This window comes from Penicillium longicatenatum (assembly GCF_028827895.1).
Source record: "Penicillium longicatenatum strain IBT 33135 chromosome Unknown contig_4_segment0_segment0, whole genome shotgun sequence".
NCBI lineage: Eukaryota > Fungi > Ascomycota > Eurotiomycetes > Eurotiales > Aspergillaceae > Penicillium > Penicillium longicatenatum.
Genome location: NW_026643122.1, coordinates 511,784 through 529,930, shown reverse-complemented (window position 1 = coordinate 529,930; position 18,147 = coordinate 511,784). Strand labels below are relative to the sequence as shown.

The following is an 18,147-nucleotide window of genomic DNA, read 5'->3' as shown; positions in this document are numbered from 1 at the left end:
TGAGCTAAGTGACATAAGTGACATGGAGAAAGTCTAGTTGGACTCTATTTCTCCAATGAACAGCCCTCATATCTAGATAATATTTCCTATAGTATTTAACCGCAAGATATTTGTTCGGTTATCGAGTAATAGGGTAATTTCAAGGTTGGGCAGAATAATGGACCCGACCCCAGTCCCTCCCACCGGTCAGAGCTTAACCGGCATCGGCATCTCCTCCATGGAAACCTCTGGCTTCTCCCAGAATTTGGTGAACCTTTGCATCGAACTCTTGTCTCGGTTTTGGTCACTATTCCCATCGGTATCTCGGCTAACACTTGGCACATCCTTTACCCCTCCATTGTTGCCCCGCTCCCTCGAGAACACAGAAATCCTACAAGCTGTCCCAAGCTCCACCTTCGGCTTTACTGTGGAGAGGGTCGAGACCGACTGATTGGCGATGCTCTAAGGGTAGAAAAAAATAAGAAGAACCACGGCACAGTCAGCAGCCCGGACCGCTGGGCCCGACCCAGAAAATCAATCACGTCACGTTGTCCTTCCATCATGGCCGCCGCTTTTGATGAGGAAGATCTAGCGATCCCACTCGCTTCTTCTGACCGTGAACGTGACCTCCCTCGTGACCGCACCAGGCCGGTCAGCTCCAACCCCTCCGCCATGGCTATGCCGCCGCCCTCGCGCCCGACCGCTAGAGCGGAGGCCACCCAGTCCCCCGCAACCACACGAGATATGCAGCGCCTCGATCAGTATCAGACCGTGAAGATTTTGGGTGAGGGTTCGTTTGGAAAGGTGAAGCTGGCCATTCACCAGCCAAGTGGCCGGCAGGTTGCCCTCAAAATCATCTCTCGGCGTAAGCTACTGTCTCGGGACATGGTCGGCCGTGTGGAACGAGAGATTCAGTACCTCCAATTGCTCCGACATCCTCATATCATCAAATTGTATGTATTCCTTTGCCCCCCTCATATGAATCCCAATTTGTTCTGCGTCCAGACTGATCGGGTGGATTTACCCCGCTAGATACACCGTTATCGCCACCAAGACCGACATTGTGATGGTCCTCGAGTACGCCGAGCGAGAACTGTTCGATTACCTGGTGCGAAAAGGCAAATGCAACGATGACGAAGCCCGAAAGTTTTTCCAGCAAATTATTTGTGCCGTCGAATACTGCCACCGACACAAGATCGTTCACCGTGACCTGAAACCCGAGAACCTGCTCATCGACAGCCAGAAAAACGTCAAAATTGCCGATTTCGGTTTGAGTAATATTATGACAGATGGCAATTTCCTCAAAACTAGTTGTGGTAGCCCGAATTATGCAGCCCCAGAGGTTATTTCCGGAAAGCTTTACGCAGGTCCTGAGGTGGATGTTTGGAGTTGCGGTGTGATCCTCTATGTGCTGTTGGTTGGCCGGCTACCCTTTGACGACGACTACATCCCCGCTCTCTTCAAGAAGATCGCGGCAGGCAACTTCCACATTCCGAGTTACATCTCTCCCGGAGCTGCCAGGCTAATCCGGGCCATGCTCCAGGTTCACCCCGTCCACAGAATCACCATCCCCGAGATTCGGGATGATCCGTGGTTTAGCAAGAACATCCCCAAGTACCTGGAACCTCCAGCCGAAGAGTATATCGCACCCGGTACCGACCAGAGCAAGGCCAATGATGCCAAACTCGCTCCTGGAAAACCGCTTCCAGTACAACACAAGGTTCATCAGATTGCCGTGTCGAAGCTCGAGCGAAGCATGGGATATGGCCGTGAAGATATTGAGGATGCACTCAGACATCCGGAGCCCAGCGCAATCAAAGATGCATTTTCTATCGTCGTTGAAAATGAAATGATGCAAACGAACTGTAAGTCTTGATGCCTTTCCTTGGATGGTAGTATCTAACCAGATCACCATAGCTCCTACTGAAGATAATTTAATGGTCTCAAACGTGCCTCCGCAACCTAAGGGACCCGCAAAGCCGACGGTCGATCGAGCCACCGCTGCCCCCAAAGCTCAGGCGCCACCCGTCTCAGTCACCGCTCGGAAACAGAGCATCTCGCGTCGCATCCGCACCGAAGACGCACAAGTCGACTCCGAGTCTGAAGAGCCACGTCCCAGCCATGTTCGAATTCTGCCAACTAGTCTCCCATATGTGCATGATCAGCTCATGGAGCAACGAGATCGAGAGCAAAGGGCTCGTGTCGACGAAGTGCGTCGGAAAGAAGCTGCTCGGACCGAGGCGGAGGGACTCGGGTCCGAACCTCTGGAGCTGACACCCGAAGAGCAAGCTGCTACAGTTCGAGCATTGAAGCCTCATGCTCGGAGTATAATTGATCTTGATAAATTGCGCCTGGAACCACCGATTGGTCACCCCATTTCGCAGCAGCCCCCTAAGCGATCACGCAAATGGCAGTTTGGTATCCGCTCGCGCAATCAGCCCTATGAGGCCATGCTGTATTTGTATCGGGCAATTGCTGCCCAGGGTGGTGTTTGGGATGTCCAGCCCGTCGAGTCAGGAACTCAAATTGGACCGGAAGCGACGCCTTCCCCGGATAAACCTAAGCCGCTCCAGAACAAATACCCTGATCTTCCATCGGATTACTATATTCCTAAGGACCCTTGGTTTATTCGTGCACGCTTGCTGAAAGAGGGAGTCAAGGCCCCCGGAGCATCAACCAGTGTTTTTAATAGCCGCAGTGACCTCGGGGAACTGCGTCGGCGGTTCCATATATCGGGCATTTCGACTCCATTTGAGGACAAAGAGCCGAAGTCTTCTGCATCGGACAACAGTGCACCCTCTGCACCTTCATCTGCTACACAACAGAACGGCCTTCCAAGTATCTCCCACGGCGTCTGGGTCTTCGTTGACATTCAACTTTACCAGTTAGAGGAGAATAACTACATGGTTGATTTCAAATGTGATGGCTACCAGAATGTCATCCGTGCTCAGGGTGACACAGAATGGACTCCCATAAGCAAGCGTCTCAAGAACAAGGAGAAGGAGGTGACTAGCCCCTACCCTTTCCTAGATGTGGCATCCGATCTTGTGGCTCAGCTGGCTGTTGCCAGTTAAACATATATCTCTGGTGAATACTGACTGGAACGACGAATATGACATCTTCTCCATACTCACCCTCATAATCTTCATAATCTCTTTTTTTATCGATGTTTGTCCTTCCCAACTTCCCAATGGGATATTTTTGTACAGCAGGCAATCTGTGCTTCATGAGCGAATATGGGTTTGATACTTTCCCAGTGTACGAGTCTTCCATATGCATGAACATTATCTTTTACATTTCTGCTGCTCACTTATTCACTTATGGTCGTAGATCTACAATGACAATTTCCACAGAGGCAGGGACTACGAATCCAGGGCAACTCAATGGATATAGCATAGCATTCTGATTTACCATCTGACATATTTCAATTTTTTTTTCTCTTCTTTTTTGTACTTGGGGGTGTTTGGAGGGCAGGGGAAATAATGGACTGCAAAGATGAAACAAATGGGGTGTTTCGTCCAGCGCGTTCATTCCTCAGGTTCCTTTTCCTTCAACGATTAGGTTAATGATCGAAGTGGGAAGGCCAATTCAAATTAACGCATTGTATCAACGACGTCCACGACCTTTCCCTTTCGCGTCACTGGGCTTCTTGACTGAGCCTCGTGGGGTAACCCTAGTCACCATGGCCATATAGCTCTTGTCATTGCGTCGACGTTGACCCGCTGAGTTTCCTCGGTTCAACCCGGTCCGGCCAATCTCCTGACCATGCTCATCCTCATTTGAACCGACGCTCTCAGTCCCATCCAGAGAGGCAACGCTTGCCTCAACTTCGCTATCCTCTCTCTTGTTAGACTCTCCGTGCCGCGCGGAAGCCTTGATCCCCGCCTGCTCGCGCTGTCGCAATGCAGCATCAAGGACCCATGGCTTGAACGTAGGAAGTATCTCGATGTCTGGAAATCTTGCCCGGCTGCCTTGCTGGCGCTCAATGTCTTTCGAACTGCTTCTTGCTGGAAGCCAAGGACTCTTTTTTCCGGCCGAGGCGGTGTTGTCACCAGTGGAAATACCGAGAGATTCCTCAAGGGCCTTTTCCGCTTCACGCATTTCTATCATGTATTCATATGTCTTGTTGACAATTCCGCGAATTTCTGCGAAAGTCTTTCCGCGTCCCACGCAATTACGCAGCCACTCTGGAACAGGTGCAGTAATAGCTCTAGGGAGCTTCCGCCCACGCACGGTCAGATTTCGAGCAGTCGAGGGCTTTTTCCTAGCACGAGCAGAAGTCTTTCTTTGGTTGCTGGTGCGAGCGCGACTGGGGCCCGCACGACTTGGGCCAGCGGGGGTGGAACTGGTCGGCTGTTCCTCCTCCTCGACTCGCAGTATCTCACGACGCCGGAGTGTAATCTCGAAATTTTCGACCCCATCCCACTGCTCCATGCGGGAGAGTGATTCAAGGAGTAACTCACACTGCGTGAAAGGCCATTGATCGGCACGGTATCGGGCTCGTTGGTAATGCTTGCGGCAGTAGTGGACCCAGACAGCATCTGGGAAGAGCTTCGTCGAGGCCTTGTTCCGGCCAAAGAAATGGGAGACGACTTTGCGGAAGTGCATTCCGTCTGGGGACGGGCCCATGTGGCATGGGCGGGAGAACTCGCAGAGGGAGCTCTTGTTGCCATCGTTGTTGTGCTCGGTATCTTCATTGCCGTAGTCTTCAGGGCCGCTGCCGTCATCTTCATCGTTGCGGAGATTGATGTCGGTCTCGGTTCTTTCATCCCCGTCCTGGTTGGACTTTTGACGTGGTTTGAGGGGAGAACGGAATTCAGGGTCCGATTCTGTGCCTTGAGATGAAGTGCTGTTAGACATCTCATCATTGATTCCAGAATTTGCGACTTCAAAAGAGATGAACTTGTGAAGACTTAAATCATATCCCTCTTCCAGCTTTATTCCTTCGTTTTCATACAGGAATCGGGTCATCATGAATGGCATAGGCTGAATATGTAAAGGCTCAACAGGCGATGCAGCAGGAAATGCAACAGGTGGCTGAGCAGCCGAGCTGTTTTGCAAAGGGGAAGATGAAAGGGGATTACTACCGGCACTGCATGGATTGCACTTTTGCTTTTTGCTTGCTTGATCCGACACATGTTGAGAAGAGCCACGTTTTGCGAGTTGTCTCCCCTTTCTTGCCTCTGCGACGGCCTTGTCAATACCTACCCAGTCAACACGGTCAAAAGCAGCCCATTCAGACTGTAGCCCCAGGTTGACTTTCAAACTGTTTCCAGGTGACAGACGAGGATTCTCGTTCTGTGGAGGATTTGGCGGGCCTGCAGAGGCAGTATCAAACGGAGATGGATAACCAGATGGATCTCCAGGTCCCTGAGCAAGTTTTTCAGGCATCTTGGCCTCTGAAGAAGGAACAACTGCAAAGGGAATGCTTTACGAGAACAGAAAGGAAATCAATCGTTCGGATGAGGTTGAATGAGATGGCAAATGGATGCGATGAGGATGCTGGGTTGGTATTGATTCGGACAAAGTTATCAGGTGGGTTGTATGGTATAACGTCAAGGTCCCTAACCTGAAGGGACTATATTCGTTTCCATGCCGGTACTTTCCACTAACAGGCAGAAATCGTTTGTTTGCCTACTTGACGTGACATCACCCTAATTTAACCCTCTCTAGGTACCCTCCCTCGTCTTTTTTCTACTTTCAAGCCCAATATGACACTGACTACTGAAGTATGATAGTAGTTGCATTTTTAGATGTAGCTGAAATGGAGCCGACTACTGACTTCTTTGATAAGATATTCCGAATAGTTTTAACACACTGTCTTAATGGTGTTGACTCAGAGTAGAAACATGAGCCGCAACGCCTAATCTAAACCAGTTGCAGTTTAGCTAGTAATATTTGCAGTTTAGGTAGTGACTCGCTCGCAACTGCAACTTTTCACGAGGTTACTACTTTGCTTAAGGAAAACGAACTCTCGTTTTGATCCTTTATGTCTCTACGATCCTACACGTACCACTTTTTCTCGATAATCTGTTCCCCAATGCCCTCCATTATCACGGCCATAGATATGAACCTTACGGATATGAAGATCGTCTGCTTCTCAAAAATCTCCCCCGATGACAGGAACTTTTTAGTCCCACAGGGAATTTCAAACAATTCTTCTGGCATGTCTGAAGTCCCGGTACTGGAGAAAATTCTGACCAACTTGTCTGATTCGTCTGATGGTCCAGTACAGAAGGCTGACCGTGGAGAATTACCCGATGGGCTTGATGAGCCAATTACGAAAGTCGAGCTCGTTGACCTTTCTGGCAAGATTGGCACATGGAAATCCAACGCCCTCGTGGTACATAATGAATCTCTTTTCTCCACCGCCGGCAGATATGCCAATTGTGTCGACAATGACACACAAAGCTCTTCCTCGAGCAGAGCTGCTAGTCGCCCATTTACTCAACATTTCCGCAGCGAGCTGGTAAGAAATCTAGCATTTACAATTGATAATGTTTAACGTACTACAATCCCACAGCCCGACCTGACTAACTTGGTTCACCTTGCAAGAAACCAACACAGGGAAGTTGTTCACCCCATTCGGGAACCGCGGCGCCTCCTACTTGCACAGATGGGTGTAGATTGCCTCCAAATGCTTGGCTCGCCGTTCTCAGGCCCTCCTGTCGTCCAAATCAGAGGACAAACTGTGATGACGCCACAAAGAGTAGATTCACAGCGGCGAATGGCTAATGTGGAGGCCAGGGGCTTACAAGCCTGGAGTCATCTGGGACTGTCTGAGGGGAACTCACCAACTCTGCGGCAGGGACGGGCTATGCATACCCTACTGGACTCGAGACAGGCCCTTGTTCACAGATACTCCCAGTCCGCCCCTCCTGATATTGCTGTATATGCTGATCTGTACCATCTCTTTCCAAAATAAAGACTAATTCGGTGCAGCGGCCTGCCATCCTACAGAGAGCGAGAATGCCTTCTGGACTACCATTGCGAAGACAACACATTCGAGTATCTCCGGGACTCCCATTGCGCTCATTCAGCCAGGCGCACTCCTTGAGGTGCCCAGCATCACTGTTATGAATATCCGGCTTTTTACCGAGAGACTGCTAATGCTTTGTTATCTAAATAGGGATCCATCTCGAGTCTTCGGAACGGTACACCGCCGGTTCGACCAGTAGGTACTCTACCGCGTGTTCCTTCCATCTCATCGTCCTGTTCTTTTTCTGCATCTAGCATGTCCGGTTCTTTTTCGTTTACACACGTTCATGCTGCCAACAGTGATCATGATGAGGCGTGAGTGGGATGCTCCTACTACATGATGGTACGCACGAAATGGTCATGATCTTAGCATGATTTTAGTGTTTGCTTTCAATTTGTGCATGTGCAACGGGCCCAAGGGAACACTTCTTTTAGCTAGGTAGTTACTCATAAAAAAGCGATAAAGCCTTAAAAGACCAACTAATATGGACGGGAACTACAGGTCGACTTCTTAAGTAGAAAACCTGTCTCCGAAGGCTGGGGTTCTAAAGGTTATGTTTCCTTTCGCATCTCTGATGTGTTCCATCAATTTCAACATTGGCATACCTAGTGTCACATCCAGAGACACACTCATCAGTAACACTCAAGTGGCTGTGAGATTAACGTTTAGAAAGAGCGCTAAAGATCTTATGCTTCGGGAACGAAACGCACGGACCGTTTCTTAAATCTGCTGCTGTCACCGCCGAATGACCGCGATTTCGATGGAGAACCGTGAACGCGTCCCGTTGACATGATATCAGCAGTACAAACAGTTTCGGTATCACCAAGAGATATGCAGTCATTATATTAGATGTCCATGATTATGCAGCAACTCAACCACCTCATAATTGTTTGTTGTCATGCCATCTATGCTGGAGGCCCAAAACACGGATTATCCGAAGACGAATGGTCAGTCACCGCTAAAAGTCATGCATCAATCTCTAGGATGTCCACTAATGCTTTGAAAAAAAAACTCCAGGTTTATTGAGTCTTTTCAGAAGGGAGAGACTCCGACTTTTGTTAGTCATGCGAAGGCTGGACTGAAAGCATTGTCAGAGGATCCTCGAGCATTGCTTGTCTTCTCGGGGTAAGTGCATGCTACTAATCTGAATTGCGTTCTTGTTGCAAAGCTATGCAAAGCGCAGCTCTTGCAAATCGTGCATCACAGACTAAGGTGACCTGCAACAAATTGCAATACATTGCCTGTTGCAAATTGTGGCGTCTCACGCATGGCTTATTGACTGTTTCTGCAGGGGCGCAACAAAGAAGTCGAGAACAGACTTCAGTGAGGGACAATCGTATCTTGTGAGTTATCTTGACCACTGAAGAAGAACCGGCTAATGAGTATTCCCACCACAGAAACTCGCTCAAGAGAACAACTATTTTCACGACCCGGTAGCAATCACGAAGGCTTACACATCAAGGATCATAGCAGAGGACCTCGCTACTGATTCCTATCAAAATGTACTGTTTTCGCTACTGCGCTTTCGATTAGACACTGGAGTCTACCCGCAACGCGTTACCGTCGTGACCCATGAGTTCAAGAGGGCCCGTTTCATGGAGTGCCATTTTCCTGCCTTGGGATTGCTTCCTCGAATCAACGGCAGACATGCAGAAACTAGTGCGGTTTCTGTGATTGGGATAAACCCGCCAGAGGAAGTCACTCCCCTGGAATCATTGGTGCGTGGTGAAGCGGGCAAAGGCATTGGGCTCTGGAGACAAGATTTATATGGAGTTGGCGAGGACTTGGCCGGCAAGCGACATCAGAGAGGCTGGAATTCGGGAATGGAAACTGAAGCCTTCGTCAATGTCGGCCTTGAAGAGGTCGTCGAGCAATTGGCTTGCTGGCATGGCGGGGCCGGTAATGAATGGTTCCCAAGGATGGAAGAACTGCCCTGGTTCTACGGTAACCGAGCAAGATAAGTAAAACAAGGATTATGGACATAATGCAGTATTTATTAAGGCATAATATCTCCTGATGTGATACGTAAAAATCAACGTGTTCCCTCCAAACGCCAATGCATAGAGCACCCCTCGTGGATATTCATAATAGAACTTCGAATTCTTAGTCTGCCATCCGGTAGCTAACCATTGTACCCACCCGGTGGTTATTGGTACTGAAGCTGCGTAGCTGGACCTTCTCCGCATTCTTGATTTCCTTTGCGTCGCTGTCACCCCACTCCACAGGAACATCTGAGTCAGCGTCGGCATACACCAGAACGTTGAATGTGCAGTCCCCATCAAGGACAGGGAGGAAGGTAACCGAAGCGGTAATCTGGCGGAAGATGGCCTGGATCTCATCTTGGATCTCCTTTTCGGTCTTTTCGACGGGCTCAGCAGCCTGAGCACTGGCATCGCTGTAAATTAAAGAGTAGCCAAGTTAGCAATGCCATGTCGGACGAACCAGGCTGGGACTTGAAAGACTTACCTAGGAGCCGCATTCTCTTTATCACCTGATTTTCCGGCACTCTTGCTCTTTGAGGATTTGCCAAAAACCTCAACCTGTAGCCGACATGTCAGAAAAGCCTGTGGGCAGCAATTGTGGTCCTCAGTACGTACATCAAATTGCCATCGCTCTACATGTTCTCCAGTGTCCCGATCAGTGATGACCACTACCAGCTTTGAGATCTTTCCACCGGCCATCCACCTGTTCAGTTGCGACATGATCTTCTTGATGTACGCCTTCACTTGGTCGTCCGCGGAAACTTTCATGGGTCAGAATGGGAGGCGGGTGGGGATCGGAGGGACATAGGCAGGAGGTACGAACCAAGCATGTTGAGGCCATATTTCTTGACACTATCGTGGGTCAGATTTTTGAATGCATTGGGAAAGCATCAGGGCAGGACTCACGTTATAAAATCGTCGGGAGGGTAAACAGCACGTTGGAATCTGCAATGGCGGTTTCAATGAGCCTCTGGTAACGTGTCCCCGTAGGAATTCATTCAAAGCTCACAGGATAGAGTTAATCGAGTACTCAAACTATGTCACTGTTAGTACTGAACAATTATCTATGATAAAGGCATGGCACTCACGAATTCGGCCACAAGCTTCGCCGACCCTACGCATTGGCTTTGTGAGCTTGTCGATACCAAGAATGCACGATAAATTCCAATTACCTACCCTTGATGACCAGCTTGTGCACCTTGGACTTGTCTTTAGCTTCAGGCATGTTGAGCAGAGTCTGTTGAACGAGAAAAATGGTAACAAAGTGGAAGACAGCTGGAGGGAGGGTTTGTTTATGCCGATAGTCGATAGTCACCGCAGCGATCGCAGTCACCGCCCGCGCCCGTTTTTTTACTTCTCTCCGCAAGTCAACGATTTCGCCGCAAACTCCGAGACAATAATCCGAGTCGCCTCCGTTGGACCTTGACTATCTACCCAGGCGATCGTCCCAATTCCATGCCACTGCACGAATCCCGATGCGAGGATGTCTGCAGGTAGCCCGATGGCTGAGCGCAGCACGGAAACCTTCGGCTGCGAGCCTCAAGTCGCTGGCTGGACTTTCATCCCGCTATAATTCCCTACGATCCTTCACATCCTCCGCGGCCTGGAATGCTCGATCAAAGTCAAGCTCTAGCTCTCCAGATACAGACCTCGAGCGACGAATCGCGGCCATCCCCCTCGATCGATACCGCAACTTTTGTATTGTCGCGCACGTCGATCATGGAAAGAGCACCCTTTCCGACCGATTACTCGAGCTTACCGGCACCATTAAGCCGGGTCAGAACAAGCAGGTGCTAGATAAACTTGATGTTGAGCGGGAACGGGGAATCACAGTCAAAGCGCAGACATGCACGATGATCTACAATCACAAGGGCGACGATTACTTGCTGCACCTGGTAGATACACCAGGCCATGTGGATTTCCGTGCAGAGGTGTCGCGTAGTTATGCCAGTTGCGGTGGTGCTTTACTTTTGGTGGATGCTAGCCAGGGTATTCAAGCGCAGACAGTGGCCAATTTCTACTTGGCTTTCGCACAGGGCCTTGAGTTAATCCCTGTCATCAACAAAGTCGACCTGCCGTCGGCAGATCCAGAGCGGGCTCTGGAACAGTTGAGAAACTCATTTGAGCTGGATACCGAAAATACCGTCTTGGTTTCTGCCAAGACTGGATTGAATATCGAGGCTATTCTTCCCACAGTAGTTGATAAGATTCCTGCGTACGAAACCCCTGCCTATATGGTCAGATCGTTGAATACTAATGATGCTCGATAGGCCCATCGGCGACACACAGAGACCTCTTCGTATGTTGCTGGTCGACTCTTGGTATGATTCTTATAAGGGCGTGATTCTTTTGGTGCGCATTTTCGATGGCGAGGTGCGTGCCGGTATGCAGCTGGTATCATTTGCCACGGGGCTGAAATACTACGTTGGTGAAGTCGGAATTATGTATCCGACAGAGACACCTCAAACAGTCCTCCGTGCAGGTCAAGTCGGATACATTTACTTCAATCCCGGAATGAAAATTAGCAAGGAAGCTAAGATCGGTGACACGCTGGCTCGAGTGGGCCAGGAGAAGCAAGTCGAAGCCTTGCCGGGTTTTGAAGAGCCGAAGTCGATGGTTTTTGTGGCTGTGTATCCTGTCAATGCTGATCTTTTCGAGCATTTGGATGACAGCATCAACCAGCTCGTACTGAATGACCGAAGTGTGACAGCCCAAAAAGAGTCTTCCGAGGCATTGGGAGCTGGATTCCGCATGGGCTTCTTGGGCACTCTTCACTGCTCTGTTTTCGAAGACCGTCTGCGTCAGGAGCACGGTGCCAGTATCATCATCACACCTCCTTCCGTTCCCGTCAAGGTCGTATGGAAGGACGGCACCGAAGAAATCATTACCAACCCGGCAAAGTTTCCGGATGATGACAGTCTACGGCTCAAGGTCGCTGAGGTGCAGGAGCCCTACGTCTTGGCAACATTGACTTTCCCTGACGAGTACTTGGGAAAGGTTATCGAGCTTTGTGAAGCCAATCGAGGTGAGCAACAAAGCATCGAATACTTCACCGCAAGCCAGGTCATCATGAAGTATGAACTTCCCTTGGCACATCTTGTGGACGACTTCTTTGGAAAGCTTAAGGGAGGCACCAAGGGCTATGCCAGTCTGGATTATGAGGAATCTGCTTGGCGAGCAGGAAATATTGTTAAACTCCAGCTTCTGGTAAACAAAGTTCCTGTAGATGCCGTGTCACGACTCATGCATATGAGCCAGGTCAGCCGCCAAGGAAGACAGTGGGTGACCAAGTTCAAAGAGCACGTTGATCGGCAATTGTTTGAGATTGTGATTCAGGCTGCTGTTGGCAAAAAGATCATTGCTCGTGAGACCATCAAGCCTTACCGTAAGGATGTCTTGGCCAAATTGCATGCCAGTGATGTTAGTCGGCGGCGAAAACTGCTAGAGAAACAGAAGGAGGGCCGCAAGAGGCTCCGTGCAGTTGGAAATGTGGTGATCGATCACAAGGCATTCCAGGCATTCCTGTCGAAATAATCACCTGTATATTAGAAACAATTATACCTGTACACAAGAGACCAAATCCTTCCTTATTTGGCCATATGTACATTCCAGAGGTCAATTTAAACATATGACCTGACAACTTTCACCCAGAAATCATGAATATTGAGCTTACAAAAGAGAAATCAGGAATAGGCAGAAATGAGTGTTTGTAATATCGCAGCCAAGCGATGCCTCGTTGTTTGATGCTCTATACTTCTGGGGTTCCACTTGAGGTTGTGCTATTGGTCCAGCGGTGAGAGCTTTGCGGCAGAAAAAAAGTGTTCGTCGCCAACCCCGCGGTCCATTCTGATTCCTCTTCCTCTCTTCATCGCCATTCCTCTCCCAAACCGATTCTTCAGGAATTTTGGCCTCGAAATTGACTCGCGCAGGTTTCTTAAGCAGCATTACACGTCCGATTCGTCCCGCGGGTCTTCTGCACCGGAGATTGCGGCTGACACCCGCACGCGCCGATCAAATCATCCTTGAGTCACCCTGCCATGCTCTCACTTTGACAACGGCGCGATGCAGCCCTCGGAGGATGCGCAGATTGATCTGGGCAAGGCCCAGGTCATTGACCGTACCCCTAAAATTATCAAAGAACTAAAGTTCGGTGTATTGTATGGGTTTCCTGTTTTTGCTGAGCTACAGTACTCTTTGCGCGGAATGCGATAACTAACAAAATCGTTCACCCCTCCAGGACAAAAAATGATATTGTTGAGCAAGCTGCGGTGGAAGTTTCGGACAGAAAGTTTTTCGACCTCGAAAATGGCAGAAAGGTGGTTTCCAATGGTCCTCTCGATACACGCATGGGTATTTCAGGCAAAGTTGCAACCTGTGCGACTTGCGGACTGAATTCGAAGGATTGCAATGGTCATTTTGGCCATGTACGACTAGTTCTACCGGCTTTCCACGTCGGTTACTTCAAGAGGGTGATCGGCATCCTGCAGGAAATTTGCAAAGAATGCTCACGCATCCTCCTCCCGGAGAACGAGCGCCGATCTTTCCTACGAGAAATGAGACGTCCTGGTCTGGATAACTTGCGGCGAATGCAGATTGCGAAGCGAATCAACGAACGATGCCGGAAAACTCGGCAGTGCGAGCACTGCAACGCGATAAATGGTGTGGTGAAGAAGATCGGCACGAGTGCACTGAAAATTACCCACGACAAGTTCCGTGCATTCAACGCCTCAACTTCCGTCAAGAAGCAGCCACCACTCAGCAAGACCGTCTTTGATGATTCCTTTGCCGAGGTGCGAAATTCAAATACCGAGGTCGAAAAACATTTCAAGAAAGCCCAGGATGATTTGAATGCCTTGCGCGTGCTCAAGTTGTTCAAGAAGATCTCGGACAGTGATTGCGAGCTTCTGGGATTAGATCCCAAAGAGGCTCGACCGGAGATGTTCTTATGGCAGTTCATCCCGGCCCCGCCCGTTTGTATCAGACCGTCTGTGATTCAAGAAGCAGCATCTACCGAAGATGATTTGACTGCGAAGTTGGGTGATATCGTGCAGAGTAACATCAACCTCAAGAATTCCTTGCTCAAGGGAGCTCCTGTTCAAACTATCATGGAATGCTGGGACTACATGCAGCTCCAGATTGCAGTCTACATCAACAGCGATGTGCCTGGTCTCAACAAAGCGGATCTTGGAAAACCCATTCGCGGATTTGTCCAACGATTGAAGGGAAAACAGGGTCGATTTCGTGGTAATCTGTCCGGAAAGCGTGTTGAGTACACCGGTCGAACGGTCATTTCGCCCGATCCTAATCTACGGGTCGATGAGGTTGCTATTCCGGAGCTGGTTGCCAAAAACTTGACCTATCCTGAGGTGGTTACCCGATACAACAAGGAAAAACTGCAAGCCGTGGTGCGTAATGGAACGAACAAATACCCCGGAGCGAGATACTTGATTAAGAAGGGCTCTATCTGGCAAACGAACTTGAAGTACGGTAATTTGAATCATATGGCCAATCAACTCCAAGAGGGTGATGTGGTCGAACGTCACCTTGAAGACGGTGATATTGTACTGTTCAATCGGCAACCGTCCCTCCACAAACTCAGTATTCTCTCTCACTTTGCCAAAGTCCGACCGCATCGGACATTTCGACTGAACGAATGTGTTTGCAACCCCTACAATGCCGATTTTGACGGAGATGAGATGAATTTGCACGTCCCACAAACCGAAGAGGCGAGAGCAGAAGCAATGGAGTTGATGGGAGTCAAGAATAACTTGGCCACACCCAAAAACGGTGAACCCATCATTGGTGCCATTCAGGATTTCATCAGTGCCGCTTTCTTGCTAAGCAGCAAAGATAATTTCTACGATCGTCGCTCTTTCACTCAAATTTGTCTCTACATGTTGGGCCCTGAGACACGATTCGACCTGCCACCGCCATCAGTCATGAAGCCACAAATGCTCTGGACTGGAAAGCAAGTTTTTAACATCTTGATGCATCCCAACAAAGATGATCCTGTTCTGGTCAACCTTGATGCGGCGTGCCGACAGTTCAAGCAGCCAAAGGATGGAAGACCCAAAGACTTGGATCCGAACGATGCTTGGCTAGTGATTCGCAACTCCGAAGTCATGTGTGGTGTCATGGATAAATCCACGGTCGGTGACGGTAAGAAGGACAATGTGTTCTACATTATGCTTCGAGATTATGGACCTGCCGCAGCCGCCCAGGGTATGAACCGCCTGTCCAAGTTGTCAGCCCGCTGGCTCACCAATCTTGGCTTCTCTATTGGTATCACGGATGTGTGGCCCAGCGAGAGGCTTGTTCGGTCCAAGAATGACCTAGTCGAAGCAGCTTACGCCGCTTGTGACGAAGTCATTGCTAAATTCAAAGCTGGCACTTTGGAGAAGTATCCTGGTTGTGACGAGTTGCAAACCATGGAAAACCAGCTGTCTGGTATTCTCAGTAAAGTTCGTCAGCAAGCTGGTGACGAGTGTATTGCACAGCTCAGCAAATACAACTCCCCCCTGATCATGGCCACTTCCGGATCGAAGGGTTCTAGTATCAACGTTTCCCAGATGGTCGCGCTCGTGGGTCAACAGATTATCGGCGGTTCCCGTGTTCTGGATGGTTTCCAGGATCGTACTCTACCTCATTTCCCGAAGAATGCACGTCAGCCTCCTTCGAAGGGTTTCGTTCGCAACAGTTTCTTCTCGGGTCTTCTGCCTACCGAGTTCATTTTCCACGCAATGTCTGGTCGTGAAGGTCTGGTCGATACTGCTGTCAAAACGGCCGAGACCGGTTACATGTCTCGTCGTTTGATGAAGTCTCTTGAGGATCTCTCAACTATGTACGATGACACCGTACGAAACTCCTCCGCAGCTATTGTGCAGTTCCAATATGGTGACGATAAGTTGGATCCCTTGGATATGGAAGGTAAAGCCAGACCTGTCCACTTCGAGCGTACCTTCATCCACTCCGAGTCAACTACATACAATAATTATGAGCGAAGTTTGCTGCCAGCGGAGATCTTGGAAGTCTGCGAAGAGATGCTTGGTGCAGAGCGCGCCAGACTGGTGCGCAGGGATCTCTTGGGCAATGAGCTGGGCTACATGGATCGCAGTGACCATGGAGTCGATCAGCTTGAGAGCGCGCGTGATTTCCTTGACTCCATTCAGGAGTATGTGGAAGGCAAGGCCGAAAAGCTGATCAACCTTGGTGGCGACGTCGGTTCGATTGAGGAAGGCAGCCGGCAGGGCTTAGATCATACCGGAAAGCTGACCGAGACCACTCTGCGCGCTTTCATCACTTCTTGCCTTACGAAATATCGGAGAGCTCAGGTTGAGCCTGGTCATGCTGTGGGTGCTGTTGGAGCTCAGTCTATTGGTGAGCCGGGTACTCAGATGACCCTTAAGACTTTCCATTTCGCTGGTGTCGCTGGTATGAGTATCACGCAGGGTGTGCCTCGTATCAAGGAAATCATCAACGCTTCCAAGGAAATCAGTACTCCTGTCATCGCCTGTGAACTGGTCAACAAAGAACACATGGCTGCAGCACGTATTGTCAAGGGTCGCATCGAAAAGACCTACCTGCGTGATATTATGCGATCTATCACCGAAAACTGGACCGGAAGCTATGCTTATGTGACCATCAAGATCAACCTCCAGACAATCTCCGATCTAAAGCTCGAGCTAGATGTGAGGAAAATTGCTCAGGCGATCAAAACCCACAAGCGCTTCAAGGGTTCGGATCTCACATTCCGCGTTGGCACGTCTTCCATTCGCATTTTCATGGATATGGATCCGGCCAGCAAGACAGGTCTGTCGAAGACTGAGGTCGCCGCCACGAGCATGGACCCCTTCCTGCGTCTTAAGCACCTTAAGCGACTGTTGCCCGATATCCAGATTCTTGGACATGCCCGTGCTCAACGTGCCATCATTCGAACAGATGAGACTTCCACCTCCAACACCCTATTGGTGGAAGGATACGGCTTGAAAGAATGCATGACGACCGTAGGTGTGGATGGCCTCCGCACAAGAACCAACAACGTCATGGAAGCGCGCGAGGTCCTCGGCATTGAGGCAGCACGAACCACAATCGTTGTCGAAATTAGTGAAGTCATGAAGGACATGAACATTGATCCTCGTCACATGCAACTGCTGGCTGATGTTATGACGTACAAGGGTGAGGTGCTTGGTATTACTCGGTTTGGTCTGGCCAAGATGCGTGACTCTGTCCTTCAACTCGCCTCCTTCGAGAAAACTGCAGACCATCTCTTTGATGCCGGTGGTGCTGGTCGTACTGATCTGATTGAAGGTGTCTCGGAATGTATTATTATGGGCAAGACTATCGGGCTGGGAACCGGTGCCATGGAAGTCGTCCGCAAGCTGAACTTCTACGAAGGCCAGATCGGCCCACGAAAGACTGTCTTTGAAGACGCCTGGACCGAGCTGTGTGAAGTACCTCAGGCGAGGAAGGGCAAGAAACGGGTCAGGTAGTGGCAAGATCTTGTCATTAACTATCTCCCTTTCTATCCTTGATATCTTGGTGGCCACTTTCATCCGCATTATTCTCGGCGTTGGAATGTTTGCTTTTCTGCCCATCTGCAGCCTTTGGGCACGACTCTGTACATGTACTCCCAGTGCCGCCAATTGGCGCCTGTTTTATGCACGTTAGCGAATAGTAACGATCTGCAATCGACTTTTGCCAAGCATCATTAGCTTTTTTTTTGGCTTCTCCTGTAGCTTTCACACTTTAGAGACCATCAGTCGCTTTTTGAGGAAATACTAAATGGCACAATAGCAGCGCGCCTCACTATTGCTTTTATCTCGATATGCCTATATTTGCAGTATGATGCTTGCTCGTTATTGGACCTGTCATCCCGGGGTAGCCGGAGCTCGACGCCGCATGATGAGCAATTGCAGCTTTACAACAGCACATCCCTGCACGTACATGACATACACTTTTCCTCATTCGCTGGCCTCCAGTGAGGCACTGCGCTGACGGCGGAGGTCTATCGATTGGCCACGTTCCTCCTGCATCAAACCGGCAGCAGTTCCCGAATCCATGCTTTCCACCAACTTTGGGGGCGTGTCGAGGGGCGATCAGGTCATAATCGCACGCCAATCAGGTACCACAGTAACCCTGGTCCGAACATGGGGGGTTGCAGGCATCGACCCTCGAGTTCTTTGTTCGGGACGAACACCCTAATCCTCA

At 49.8% G+C, this 18,147-nt stretch overlaps 7 protein-coding genes across 7 annotated transcripts; 5 read left to right on the top strand and 2 right to left on the bottom strand.

The window, feature by feature from the left end:
- Positions 1-540: 540 nt before the first annotated feature.
- Positions 541-3,053, top strand: N7484_006998 (SNF1 family serine/threonine-protein kinase; the record flags this gene model as incomplete). The annotated part of the gene is made up of 3 exons (XM_057117385.1): positions 541-932; positions 1,012-1,844; positions 1,897-3,053. 3 exons carry the CDS (start codon positions 541-543, stop codon positions 3,051-3,053), a joined length of 2,382 nt encoding a protein of 793 aa, XP_056970420.1.
- A 532-nt stretch (positions 3,054-3,585) lies between these two features.
- N7484_006997 (putative pathogenicity factor) lies at positions 3,586-5,370 on the bottom strand (the record flags this gene model as incomplete). The annotated part of the gene is made up of 1 exon (XM_057117384.1): positions 3,586-5,370. One exon carries the CDS (start codon positions 5,368-5,370, stop codon positions 3,586-3,588), a length of 1,785 nt encoding a protein of 594 aa, XP_056970419.1.
- A 775-nt stretch (positions 5,371-6,145) lies between these two features.
- On the top strand, positions 6,146-6,904 carry N7484_006996 (uncharacterized protein; the record flags this gene model as incomplete). Its single annotated transcript, XM_057117383.1, has 2 exons — positions 6,146-6,448; positions 6,503-6,904. The coding sequence occupies 2 exons, from the start codon at positions 6,146-6,148 to the stop codon at positions 6,902-6,904; spliced, it is 705 nt and encodes a 234-aa protein (XP_056970418.1).
- Positions 6,905-7,807: 903 nt separating this feature from the next.
- N7484_006995 (DUF218 domain protein) lies at positions 7,808-8,901 on the top strand (the record flags this gene model as incomplete). The annotated part of the gene is made up of 4 exons (XM_057117382.1): positions 7,808-7,905; positions 7,976-8,083; positions 8,250-8,301; positions 8,356-8,901. Coding segments are annotated over 4 exons (804 nt in total), but the record flags the coding sequence as incomplete, so codon positions are not given.
- A 160-nt stretch (positions 8,902-9,061) lies between these two features.
- Positions 9,062-10,165, bottom strand: N7484_006994 (spindle checkpoint protein MAD2; the record flags this gene model as incomplete). Its single annotated transcript, XM_057117381.1, has 8 exons — positions 9,062-9,353; positions 9,425-9,498; positions 9,556-9,701; positions 9,764-9,792; positions 9,847-9,885; positions 9,950-9,975; positions 10,029-10,054; positions 10,117-10,165. 8 exons carry the CDS (start codon positions 10,163-10,165, stop codon positions 9,062-9,064), a joined length of 681 nt encoding a protein of 226 aa, XP_056970416.1.
- Positions 10,166-10,415: 250 nt separating this feature from the next.
- Positions 10,416-12,474, top strand: N7484_006993 (GTPase GUF1; the record flags this gene model as incomplete). The annotated part of the gene is made up of 2 exons (XM_057117380.1): positions 10,416-11,155; positions 11,211-12,474. 2 exons carry the CDS (start codon positions 10,416-10,418, stop codon positions 12,472-12,474), a joined length of 2,004 nt encoding a protein of 667 aa, XP_056970415.1.
- Positions 12,475-13,002: 528 nt separating this feature from the next.
- Positions 13,003-17,429, top strand: N7484_006992 (DNA-directed RNA polymerase III core subunit RPO31; the record flags this gene model as incomplete). Its single annotated transcript, XM_057117379.1, has 2 exons — positions 13,003-13,097; positions 13,178-17,429. 2 exons carry the CDS (start codon positions 13,003-13,005, stop codon positions 17,427-17,429), a joined length of 4,347 nt encoding a protein of 1,448 aa, XP_056970414.1.
- Positions 17,430-18,147: the final 718 nt, after the last annotated feature.